This window comes from Erinaceus europaeus, chromosome 2 (assembly GCF_950295315.1).
Source record: "Erinaceus europaeus chromosome 2, mEriEur2.1, whole genome shotgun sequence".
Lineage (NCBI taxonomy): Eukaryota > Metazoa > Chordata > Mammalia > Eulipotyphla > Erinaceidae > Erinaceus > Erinaceus europaeus.
The window spans coordinates 196,510,287-196,523,235 of NC_080163.1; the positions used below are offsets into that span (position 1 = coordinate 196,510,287).

At 50.6% G+C, this 12,949-nt stretch overlaps 1 protein-coding gene across 1 annotated transcript; it reads right to left on the reverse strand.

Moving 5' to 3' along the window:
- Positions 1-5,523: 5,523 nt before the first annotated feature.
- On the reverse strand, positions 5,524-9,046 carry APOC1 (apolipoprotein C1). The gene is made up of 4 exons (XM_016192472.2): positions 8,977-9,046; positions 8,781-8,858; positions 7,085-7,232; positions 5,524-5,690 (listed from the first exon to the last, which is right to left on the reverse strand). Exons 2-4 carry the CDS (start codon positions 8,836-8,838, stop codon positions 5,633-5,635), a joined length of 264 nt encoding a protein of 87 aa, XP_016047958.1. The 5' UTR covers positions 8,839-8,858; positions 8,977-9,046; the 3' UTR covers positions 5,524-5,632.
- Between the last annotated feature and the right edge of the window lie 3,903 nt (positions 9,047-12,949).

The window sequence follows — 12,949 nt, forward strand, 5'->3', positions numbered from 1 at the left end:
GAGAGTGACAAGAGGGCAGGGGTAGATAGCACAATGGTTATGCAAACAGACTCTCATGCCTGAGGCTCCAAAGTCCCAGGTTTAATCCTCTGTACCACCCTAAATCAGAGCTGAGCAGTGTTCTGGTAGTAAATAAAATAAAAGAGAGAGGCAGAGACACCTGCAGCACTGCTTCACCACTTGTGAAGCTCTCTCCCTGCAGGTAGGGAGCAGGGGCTTGAACCTGGGTCATTGTGCATGGTAACCTGTGTGTTCAGCCAGGTACTCCACCACCTCAGCTTTTTTATTTCTTTATTTTCATAAGTGAGAAGAGGCCAGAGTAGCCATGGCTCAGCTCGAAACTTTACATCAGGCTCAACCTGATGCTGTTGACTGGCTATGGAAGAAGGGCAAACGCTAGAAGAAGCAGCAGCTCTGGCTTATGGTGGTGCTAGGGTAGTGTGTCTCCTGGGGCCTTGGGTCTGAGTCTGTTACATTGCAGATGTTCAACTTCCCTGCCCAAGGGGTGTAGACCATCTCCAGGGGACCTAGAAATGGGGTATCTCCAGCTTGCCATTGCACTGAGGAAACTGAGGCCGTGCGTGTGTGTGTGTGTGTGTGTGTGTGTGTGTGCGTGTGTGTGTATGGTGGGGGTTTGCAAGTCCCCCATCAATGGCTCCCCAGCCAGCAAGTGGAGAATCTGCCCTCTGGACCTCTGGCAGGGCAAGCCAGCCCACCTCCCCAGCCCCCACACCCACTGGAATCCTAGAGGGCAAGCGGTAGGAGGTCTCTGACCCCAGCTGAGGGCGGGCCTGTTTGCCCAGCTCTGTGCAATATTTGCCCATCCTTGTGGGGACAGGCTGAAGGTCGCTGCAGGGGTGGGGGTCGTAGAGGCAACTGGAAAACAGCTATGGGGGTGGCGGGTTGTGAGGGGACAGGACAACTGAGTGGCATGAGGCCAGGGGACTTGGAGGCCTCAGGGTCTGAGACCCCAGCATGTGTGTCTGCCCCTGCCTCCACCAACCCCCACTCTTTTTTTTTGCCTCCAGGGTTATTGCTGGGGCTCGGTGCATGCAACATGAATCCACTGCTCCTAGAAGCCATTTTTTGTAGCCTTGTTGTGGTTATTATTGTTGTTGTTGTTAGATAGGACAGACAGAAATGGAGAGAGGAGGGGAAGACAGACGGGGAGAGAAAGACAGACACCTGCAGACCTGCTTCATTGCTTGTGAAGCGACTCCCCTGCACGTGGGGATCTGGGGCTCAAACTGGGATCCTTACGCTGGTCCTTGTGCTTTGTACCACGTGTGCTTAACCTGCTGCGCTACCGCCCGCCCCCTTCTGACCTTGCAGCTCAGCTCTTTGTCCTTGGGGACACCCTCCCACCCCTGACCACCAGGCCCCAAAGTCACTGTCTCTCTCTTGATCATAGGGTCCCTGCCCCCTGTGGCATCCCTGACCAGAATCTGGGAGCCTGGGATTCCTAACCAGGTGGGTTTGTTTGTTTTTTAATTCCTAATATATTTAGGATAGAAACAGAGAGAAATTTACAGAGGAGGAGGAGATAGGGAGAGAGAGAAAAAATCCGGGAGCTTCAGGCGTGCAAAGCTTGTGCTCTACCAGCCGAGCAATTTCCCACCTTCCTGTTATTTATTTTGCTGCCAAGGTTATCACTGGGGCTCAGTGCCTACAGGTCTCTACACTCTCAAAACTTATTTTATTATTATAACACACACACACATATATATGTATTTTTCTATTTTTTTAAACATTTTTTTATTTTAATTTTATTTTATTTATTCCCTTTTGTTGCCCTTGTTTTATTGTTGTAGTTATTATTATTGTTGTTGTCGTCGTTGTTGGATAGGACAGAGAGAAATGGAGAGAGGAGGAGAAGACAGAGAGGGGGAGAGAAAGACAGACACCTGCAGACCTGTTTCACCGCCTGTGAAGCGACTCCCCTGCAGGTGGGGAGCCGGGGCTCGAACCGGGATCCTTATGCTGGTCCTTGTGCTTTGCGCCACCTGCGCTTAACCCGCTGCGCTACAGCCCGACTCCCTATATGTATTTTTCTATCAGAGCACTATTTGCTCTGGCTAATAGTGGTATGGGGGATAGAACCTGGAACCTTGGTGCCTCAGGCATAAAATTCTATTTTGTATAACCATTATGTTATTTCCCCCCACTGCGAAACGTCATTAAAAAAAAAACTTCTTTTGGCTGAGCAAGTTGTGGTCTATAATACACAATGGAATACTACTCAGCTATTAAAAATGGTGACTTCGCCGTTTTCAGCTGATACGAGAATCTGGCATGAAGCCCAGCCAGTCTATCTTGGCGTTACTCTCGATCGCACCCTGTCATTTCACGAACATCTCATGAAAACTGCAGCAAAGGTGGGAGTGAGGAATCACATCATTGCAAGACTGGCCAGCTCCTCATGGGGCGCGAGCGCTTCCACACTACGATCATCATCTCTGGCATTCTGCTATTCCACTGCAGAATACTGTGCCCCAGTATGGTTCCGTAGCCCCCGTGTACACTTGGTCGATTCCAAATTATATTCCTCCATGAGGATCATTTCTGGAACCATCCGTTCCACGGCTGCCAGTTCTTAGCAACATCGCCCCGCCAGATATTCGTCGGGATGCGGCATCATCTAAGTTCATTTCCCACGTCTACGCTCGACCGGACCCGCCAATATACGCGGATATCTTCGCCCACCCTGTCCAACGCTTGACGTCTCGTCACCCAATCTGGTCCCCTACGCCTACACTGAACTTCTCTGTTCCAGACTCTTGGAAACAGAGTTGGCAGTCAGCTGAGGTAAAGAACAAACACCTCATCACAGACCCCTGCAAGCGTCCACCCGGCTTTGACCTAGCACGTTATGATTGGGCCCTCCTCCATCGCTATCAAACAGGCCATGGCCAGTGCGCCGCTATGTTCCATCGCTGGGGAGCGAACTGCCGACGGAGTTCGGAGACGACCCGAACTGCCCCTGCAACTACAGACAGACTATGACCCACATAGTCAACGACTGCCACCTCTCCAGATTCAAAGGAGGTCTCGAAACTTTACATCAGGCTCAACCTGACGCTGTTGACTGGCTATGGAAGAAGGGCAAAGGCTAGAAGAAGAAGCTGATCTTTGGAGCTTGAAGAAATCATGTGAAGTGAAACGAGTCAGAAACAGAAGGATGAATACGGGATGATCTCACTCTCAGGCAGCAGAAGTTGAAAACAAGATCAGAAGAGAAAACACAAGTAGAACCTGAACTGGAATTGGTGTATTGCACCAAATACAGGTCCAAGAAGGATGACAGAGGACCTAGTGGGGGTTGTTTTGTTATATGGGAAACTGGGGAATGTTATGCATGTACAAACTATTATATTTACTGTCAATTGTAAAACATCAATTCCCCAATAAAGAAATTAAGCAAGGACTGGCGTAAGGATCCCGGTTCCAGCCCCCAGCCCCCTACCTGCAGGGGAGTCGCTTCATAGGCGATGAAGCAGGTCTGCAGGTGTCTGTCTTACTCTTCCCCTCTCTGCCTTCCCCTCCTCTCTCCATTTCTCTCTGTCCTATCCAACAATGACGACATCAATAACAACAATAATAACTACAACAACAATAAAAAACAAGGGCAACAAAAGGGAAAATAAATAAATATTAAAAAATTTTAATTCTTTAAAAAAAAAAACTTTTTCCCCATGTCCAGCAGAGAATTACAGAAGCCATTCCTTCCACTTTCTGCACTCCATAAATATCCTGGGTCCATACTCTCAGAGGATCAAGAATAGGAAAGCTTCCAATGGAGGGGATGGGATATGAAACTCTGGTGGTGGGAATTGTACCCCTCTCATCCAATGGACTTGTCGTTCATACTTAAATCAATTTAAAAAATTCTGTCTCCTTTTCTTTCTCTCTTGGGTAGAAACAGAGAAATCGAGGGCAGGGGGAGACAGAGGAGAGAGGCAGAGACACCTGCAGCCCTGCCTCAACTCTTGTAAAGTTTCCCCCCTGAAGGTGGGGACCAGGGCCTTGAACCCCAGTCCCTGCCCACTGTAATGTGTGCGTTTAACCAGGTATGCCATCATCTGGCCCTCTTTTACTTTATTTCATAGGAAACAGAGAGGGAAACTGGTGTCTCACGCCAGCACATGTGATCCTGAGAATTGAGCCAGGAGCTGCTGGCATGCAAGTCCAGCATCTACCAGTTTTGCCGCTTCCCTGACTGCCTCTTTTCACACTGTTTGCTTTTGCACGGTAGCAGGGGTGGGAGCTGTCAGCAGAGTCAGGACAGAACGCTCCAAACAATTCAGCACTCCCTTCCCGGCTTTCTTTCCTTTTTGCTAAAGATTTACTTATTTATGTACCAAAGTAAAAGACTCTGGGGTGGGTGGGGGGAAGAGTCCAGGTCCTGGAAAAGGATGACACAGGACCTAGTGGGGGCTGTACTGTTACGTGGAAAACTGAGAAATGTTATGCATGTAGAAACTACTGTATTTACTGGCGACTGTAAAACTTAACCCCCCCAATAAAGAAATTAAAAAAAAAGAGGGTCGAGTGGTAGTGCAGCGGGTTAAGCACACATGGCACAAAGCGCAAGGACCGGCATGAGGATTACGGTTGAGTCCCCGGCTCCCCACCTGCAGGGGAGTCGCTTCACAAGCGGTGAAGCAGGTCTGCAGGTGTCTGTCTCTCTCTCCTCGTCTTCCCCTCCTCTCTCCATTTCTCTCTGTCCTATCCAACAATGATGACATCAATAATAACAAAAATTAAAAAATAAGGGCAACAAAAGGGAATCAATTATTATCTTTAAAAAAAGAAATAAAAAAAAGATTTACTAGCATAATGGTTATGCAAACAGACTCTCATGCCTGAGGCTCCAGAGTCCCAGGTTCAATCCCCCACACCACTATAAGCCAGAGCTGAACAGTGCTTTGGTAAAACAAACAAACAAACAAAAAAAAAAATTATTTATTAAAAGGGGCACATTTGATGCCAGGGTTCAAACTCAGGGCCTCATACACAGGAGACTGATGCCTGTTCCACTGTGCCACCCACCCTTCCAGCTGCTGAATCTTTTTTTTGCTTCCAGGGTTATTGCTGGGGCTTGGTGCCTGCACTAGGAATCCACTGCCCCTGGGGGCCATTTTATCCATTTTTTGTTGCCCTTGTTGTTATTGCTATTGTTGTTGCCATTGCTATTGCTGTTGGATAAGACAGAGAAATGGAGAGAGGAGGGGAAGACAGAGAGGGGGAGAGAAAGACAGACACCTGCAGACCTGCTTCACCGCCTGTGAAGCGACTCCCCACAGGTGGGACCAGCTGCTGATTTTTAAAAACTGTTTTATTATCTTTATTTATTTATTGGATAGAGACAGCCAGAAATCAAGAGGGAAGGGGTAGATAGAGAGGGAGAGAGACAGAGAGACACCTGCAGCCCTGCTTTACCGCTTATGAATAACCTTCTTCCCAAAGGCACCCCCCTCTCCACCTCACCCCACTCCTGCCCCACAGCAAGGTCACACACAGATGTCTCTGTAGGACTTTTATTGGTGGAGTTTGGGGGGATACCTGGGGTGTCCTGCATCAAGTCCTCAGAGCCCTCCTGGCTACAGAGGATTAGGGACTGGCCTCCCAGCATTCAATCTTTAATGTTGAGTTTCTCCTTTAGCTTAGTGACTGTATCCAAAAACCAGTTCCTGCAGGGGAGAAAGAGGGCGAGTTCATTGGCTTCTGTCTCCCTCCCAGGATGCCCCCACCTGACTCTGACTGGCCCCTTCCCACCCACTCACCCCCCTCCCCAAAAAAATTAAGAGCAGCACTGTGACCCGGGAGGTGGTGCAGTGAGGTCCTGAGTTTGATCCCTGGCATCACATGTGCCAGAGTGGTGCTCTGGTTCTCATTTATTAGAACTGGCAGTAGTGCACCTGGCAGGGCATAAGTGTCACAGTGCTCAAAGGCCTGGGTTCAAGATCTTGGCCCCCACCTGAAGGGGGAATCTTCAGAAGCGGTAAAGCAATGTTGCAGGTGTCTCTTTCTTCCTATCCCCCTCTCCCCTCTTGATTTCTCTCCCCACCCCAAATATATCTCATAAATTTAAAAAGTCAGCAGCACTATCTGTGGACCGGGACATCTGGAGGCACCCTAAGCTGGGTGGCCCATCTTCTGTGCCTCAGTTTCCCAGATGAATTAAGGCACCTTTAAGTTGAAAGACATCACCATCTCTTGCTCCTTCTCCAAGGCAGCCCTTGTCTCAAGTGTCATCTAGTTGCCCAGAGAAGCCCTCCAGTTTCCCTGCCTTCACAAAGCTGTGCTTCCTTGATTATCCCCCACATCTTCCTATCCCCAGGGCCTTTGCACACCTCATCTCCCTAGGCAGCACTGCCCCACCCCCTCCGAGTTCCTTTCCCTGGTTACATATTCATTCTAGATGCAGTCACCAAATCTAGAAAAATCCCTGAGGTGGACAGGCTTGTTCATCTGAGCTCAATTGTGACTGCAATTCCTGAGGAGATTGTCTGCTCGGCCCCGCCCCCCCCATGTCAGTTGCCAGGTGGGCTGGGTTGATCTTGTTTATCACAATTATTTCTCATGTTGGAACACGCTCAGGTAGGGAACAGATGCCCAATAAATATGTGTCCATGGATGAATGATTTCCTAACTTGCCAAGATGGGGCCATGTCGGGGTGAAATCACCTCCTGTCTATATGCTATGTGGAAGCCCCTAGGCCAGTCCTCTAGTTTGCTGCCCCACTCCCTAAAATCACCCATTTCACAGATAGGGAAACTGAGGTTGTGACCACCTACTCCCAGGGTCTCACAGGTTAGGTTTGTCTGACTCCCAAGCTGGGATCTTTCTCTACCAGACAGGGTCATAGCTACAGGGTTGAGTGTATTTACATGGGGAGAAAGGCAATTGGGGGGGTGGTCAGGGATAAATGTTAAGAATCTCACCCCCCAAATGTGAGCACCCTGAGCTTCCGGCTGTGGCCATAGGGATCTTTCCAACCTTTCTGGAACCAGGGACCCCCCTAGTGTGTCAGTGCTTGTACGCCTCCACCCCTGCCCTCCCACACCCTGGGAGGGTCCTGACCTGGCCTTGGTAGTAATTTCTTTCTCCTTGATTTTATCCACTATGGCCCGGGTCTTCTCGCTGACAGAGCTCCCAAACGTCTTTAGTTTGCTCTGAATCTCCTCCAGGGTGCTGGAGAAGTCTGGGGCCGCCTGCGCAGGGGCAGGGCCTGCGTGAAAGAGAAGTGGGGTGCAAGTCAGTATCCGGAGGCGCCGCCAAGGATGCCAAAAGGTCTTCCCTCAATATGCTCTAGCTATTAGCCTCATGGCATCAAAATGGGCAAGCGGGTACCAGAGGGACCAGACTAAGGGAAAGCTGACGAGAATCCCTCCTTCTTTCTTTCTTTTTCTTTTTATTTATTTATTCCCTTTTGTTGCCCTTGTTGTTTTATTGTTGTAGTTATTATTGTTGTTGTCGTTGTTGGATAGGACAGAGAGAAACGGAGAGAGGAGGGGAAGACAGAGAGGGGGAGAGAAAGATAGACACCTGCAGACCTGCTTCACCGCCTGTGAAGCGACTCCCCTGCAGGTGGGGAGCCGGGGTTCGAACCGGGATCCTTATGCCGGTCCTTGTGCTTTGTGCCACCTGCGCTTAACCCGCTGTGCTACAGCCTGACGCCCCTTTTTCTTTTTCTTTTTTTTTAATGTTTTATATTTATTTTTCCTTTTTGTTGCCCATGTTGTTTTTTTATTGTTGTTGATGTCCTCGTTGTTATATAGGACAGAGAGAAATGGAGAGAGCAGACAGAGGGGGAGAGGAAGAGAGACATCTGCAGACCTGTGAAGCGACTCCCCTGAAGGTGGGGAGCCAGGGGCTCGAACCGGGATCCTTCCATTGGTCCTTGAGCTTTGCACCATGTGCACTTAACCTGCTGCGCTACCACCCGACTCCCGAGAATCGCTCCTTCTACCTGCCCTCCCCACACACGTTTTTCTCATCTTTCCTCTGTAAAAGAAAACACTTTACACTCTGTAAAAGCAGAACAGCTGGGGCCAGGCGGTGGCGCTTATGTTAACCTTGCTCAAGAAGCCAGGTTCAAGCCCCTGGTCCCCTCCAGTAAGGGGGAAAGTTTCATAAGCAGTGAAACAGTGCTGCAGGTCCCGGTCCCTCCCTCTCCCTCTCCCTCTCCCTCTCCCTCTCCCTCTCCCTCTCCCTCTCCCTCTCCCTCTCCCTCTCCCTCTCCCTCTCTCCCTCCCTCCCTTCTCTATCTCCTTTCTCTCTCAACTTCTGTCTCTATCCCAAATAAATGAATAAATAAATAACGGTGGAGGAGCTAGCACAATGGTTATGCAAAAACTCTCATGCCTGAGACTCCAAAGTTCCAGGTTCAATCCACTGTAAGCCAGAACTGAGCAGCGCTCTGGTAAAAATAAATTAAATTAAATTTTATTATACATAAAAAGAGGGCAGCCAATCCCAGAGGAGTGAGCGTCAATGTGTCATCGGTTGCTAGGGCTCTCCCAGGCAGATTATCCGCCAATGGACTACCTTTTGGAGAACTACCTTTTGGACTACCTTTTGGAGAGCCCCACCTGTCCCGGTGTGGGGGGAGGGCGGGGGTGTGCTGGGGGGGAGGCACAGGGGAACCAGAACACAGAGGGGACCCCAGACCTCTCAGAAGTCCTGGGTGTGTGCCTGAACCCCAGGCCAGTGCACGGCTTTCCACACCCACGTGTCTGAGTCCCCAACTCCCTCTCCTCCCGCCCCCCACCTTTACCTTCCAGAAGCATCAGCAGGACCCCCGCTAGGACCGGAAGCGACAGGAGCAGCCTCATGGTGGAGGGTCGAAGGGGCTCTGGGGACAGATGCAGGGGCGGTGTTGAGGGCGTCCCAGGGCACCCCTCCTCCCTACCCCAGCCCCCCTCCTCTTAGCTCTCTTATGTGTCGTGGGGGCGGCCCTCCGGGACACCCACCTGGAGGGCTGGGAGCAAGACAAAGATCCCAGGTCTTGGCCCGCCCAGGTCTTTATCCCCCGGGGAGGGGCGGGGCGGGGCGGGGCGGCGTCACCTCCGCCCCCTGAGCCTCCCTGGCGCCCGTCTCTGGGTGCCCAGCACCTTTCCTCTCCGCCCTAGCCCCACTCGCAGCGGTTGGGGTGCAAGCACCTGCCGAGCACCCGAAGCCTCACAGTGTTTCTGCTACCTCCCCATCAAGTCTCCCCTGTGGGGAGGGAGGGAGAGAGAGAGAGAGAGAGAGAGTGTGTGTGTGTGTGTGTGTGTGTGTGTGTGTCAGGGGGTAGAGAGTAGGGGGGAGGTGGGGCTCAGCCTGCTCTTTGAAAGTCTTCCAGCTTGAGGTTGGGGTCACCTGGCCACCTGCCCTGCTCAACTCTGGCTTATAGATGGTGTGGGAGATTGAACATGGGATTTTGGAGCATGAGAGTCTCTTTGTATAACCATTAGGCTACTCTGACCCCCCACCATTTTTCCACCTCTTCTTTTTATTTATTTAGTGTATTTATTTCTCTCTCTCTTCTTTCTTTTTTTTTATTTTAGATTTTATTTATTTATTTATGAGAAAGACAGGAGGAGAGAGAAGGAACCAGACATCACTCTGGCACATGTGCTGCCGGGGATCGAACTCGGGACCTCATGTTTGAGAGTCCAAAGCTTTATCATTGTGCCACCTCCTGGACTACTGTTTATTTCTCTTGTTGTAAGGGTTTCACCACACAATTTCACGGCTCTGGGTGGACTGTTGTATTATTATTATTATTTTATTTTTTTAAATTTATTTATTCACTGGATAGAGACAGCCTGAAATCAAGAGGGAAGGGGATGAGAGAGAGAGAGAGAGAGATTTGTAACACTGCTTCACTACTTGCAAAACTTTCTCCCTGTAGGTGAGGACCTGGGGCTTGAACCTGGGTCTTTGTGCATCGTAACACATGTGCTCAACCATTATTATTGTTGCTGTTGTTATTATTGTTATTTACCTGAGCACTATTCAGGTCTGATGTTGCTGGGGATTGTACCTGGGATGTCAGAGTCTCAGGCATGACAGTTTTTTGCAGTCCCTTCAGGGTTTTTTGTTTGTTCGTTTGTTTTCTTTACTAGTTAGAAATTGAGAAGCTGGGGAGGGATGGGAAGAGACACTCCAACACTGCTCCACCACTCCTGAAGTTTCCTCTCTACATGGTGCTTCCCTGAGGTGGCCAGGGACTCGAACCCAGGTCATTGTGCACTTTGCTGGGCGAGCTATCTCCCTGCTCCTCCTTTTTTAAAAAAATTTTTATTTATTCCCTTTTGTTGCCCTTGTTGTTTTATTGTTGTAGTTATTCTTGTTGTTGTTATTGATGTCGTCATTGTTGGATAGGACAGAGAGAAATGGAGAGAGGAGGGGAAGAGAAAGACAGACACTTGCAGACCTGCTTCACCGCTTGTAAAGTGACTCCCTTGCAGGTGGGAAGCCTGGGCTTGAACTGGGATCCTTTGCACCACCTGCAACCTGTGCTACAGCCAGACTCCCACCCTCCTCCTTCTTAAAGCGCCTCTAGCTCACACAAGTCTTGATGCCATATGTTAGGGTCACCCCGTCTTGTCCCACATTCCTACAGCCCCCCCCCCAAGTGTTACTTCAGCTTCTCTTTCTGACTGATCTGTCTAGCTGCAGCCCCCCACCTCCCGCCAGGTCCCTCCATGGAGGAGGGTCCCAGGTCCCAGATCCTGAATGCTTAACTCTGTAACCCCTCCAGTCTCCCTCTGGGGGGAATGTTCAGACCCACAACATTGCAAAGCTGAGTTCCTGTCTCCCCATTCATTCTCCCAGGATCCCCACCCGCTCCTATTCTCCAAACCTTCAGGCCCCCACCCGTCTCACCCTCTATACACCCAGCACCCCCTCCCCTCCCCTCCTCTCATGCCCACATCCGTTCCCCCACCTCCATCCCCAGGGCTAGAGTCCAGAGCTTTCCCCCTTTTCCCCTTTCTTTCCCCCCCCCCTCCCCGCCTTTGACCGACAGTGAACCCTGGCAGCTGGAGGTGGGGGGTGGCCCCAGCCTCAGACTCTAGGTTGGCTGGCCTCGTGCCCCTCCACCACGTGGGGGCTGCGGGGGATGGTTGTGAAAGGGACTCACAGGCCCGACCCTGGCGAGATTACAACACCCCTCTGACCAGCTCAGCTTCCAGACGCCCCCCACCCCCACCCCTCCCTGGCCCGCCCCAACATCTGCAGCCCCTGGAGCCCAGCCCTGCCCCCCAGACCCGTGCGCTCCGCCCCATAAGGCCAAATAACAAGCCTGTTTTCCCAGCCTCTTCCCAGGCGGCTGGCAGGAGGGGACAAGGGGCCTGGACCCTCAAGGGTTGCGCAGTGAGCGGGTGAGCGGCAGGGGGCGCTCTGTATCCCTCCAGACTGTCTCCCCCTTCCATCCATCCCTGCTAAGTAGCCTCCGCCCCACAGCACCTCATGTCCTGCAGCCTCTGTTCCTGACCCTGGCTGTAGGGAGATGGGACAGCCTTCTGCAATAAGAATTTAATTCAGGGACAGGGGTAGATAGCATAATGGTTATGCAAAGAGACATTCATGCCTGAGGCTCCAAAGTCCCAGGTTCAATCCCCCAGACCACCATAAGCCATAGCTGAGTAGTGCTCTGGTTAAAAAAGAAAAGAAAAGAAAAAGAATTTAATTCAGGCCAACTTTTTTTTTATTTTAAAAATTCAGATAGAAAAAAAAAAAATTCAGATAGAGGGCAGGGGTAGATAGCATAATGGTTATGCAAACAAACTGTCATGCCTGAGGCTCTGAAGTCCCAGGTTCAATCCCTGCACCACCATAAGCCAGAGCTGACTGGTGCTCTGGTTAAAAAAAAAAAGAAATTCAGATAGAAAAACAGGGAGAGAAAGACAGCAACACTGAAGTATCCCTTCCCCCAATGCAATGGGGGCAGGACCATGGCCATGACAAAGCAGCACCACTGCCCAGGTGAGCTCTCTTGCCAACCCAAGATTGAGCTCTTAAAAAAAAAAATTATTTTATTTGCTACACACGAGAGAGTTTTCATATGAAGCAGTGAGAGAGAGAAACCACAGCACCACTTGGGTATCTGCAATCTTGGGGACTCCAGCTGTCCCCCTCCCTCCCTACCCCACCCCTGCACTGGAGACAGCTTCAGTGCTGTGGTATATTTCTCTTTCTCTCTCCTCCTCTGTCCCTCTTGTTGTTGTTTTTTGTTTGTTTGTTTGTTTTTAAAGATTTTATTTATTTATTCATGAGAAAGATAGGAGAAGAGAGAGAAAGAACCAGACATCACTCTAGTACATGTGCTGCCAGGGATTGAACTCAGGACCTCATGCTTGAGAGTCCAATATTTTATCCACTGTGCCACCTCCTGGACCACTGTTCCTCTCTTTGTATCTGAAAACAATGACCAGAAGTGTTGCTCTGGTGAGCATAAATAAATAAATAAATGAGACATGACTGATTGTTCCTCTTGGACATCTGGGGAAACTGAGGCTCTGAGGGCCAACTCCCTCTTCTCCCACACATATATCTCAGGGCACACAGTGAAGCAGTGTCTGACTTGGCAGGGACTAGGCCCCCTCCCCCTCCTCCCTCAGTGCAGGGGTGGGGATGGAGGTGAGTCATGAGGTGGGGTTGGGGGTCCTGCCCCCACAAAGGCATTCAGGACAACAGGAGCCAAAGCCAGCAGAGATGTGGAGACAGCGGCCAGGCCGGGGGAGAGATAGGAGATCAAGCTCTGGCCTGTCCCCTGGGCCTGAGGCCTGGTCTGTCCTGAGAACTGAGGGGGCAGGAGGGGGCTTAGGAGAGCACCTGGGTTCCCTCCCCTCAGTCCTGGCTGAGCGTCAAGCCCCTGTGTATGTTGTGTTTCTGGCAGGTGTGTATAGTGTGCTTATGGGCTGTGTGTGGATGCTGGATGTGTAGGGTGTGGGTGTG

Bases quoted from the DNA above. Each gene is read 5' to 3' on its own strand.
- APOC1 (XM_016192472.2), bottom strand. From the start codon at position 8,838: ATGAGGCTGCTCCTGTCGCTTCCGGTCCTAGCGGGGGTCCTGCTGATG. The intron at 7,233-8,780 runs GTAAAGGTGGGG...TCTTTCACGCAG, and splicing joins CCTGCTGATGCTTCTGGAAG to GCCCTGCCCCTGCGCAGGCG. The intron at 5,691-7,084 runs GTCAGGACCCTC...TCTCCCCTGCAG, and splicing joins GAAATTACTACCAAGGCCAG to GAACTGGTTTTTGGATACAG.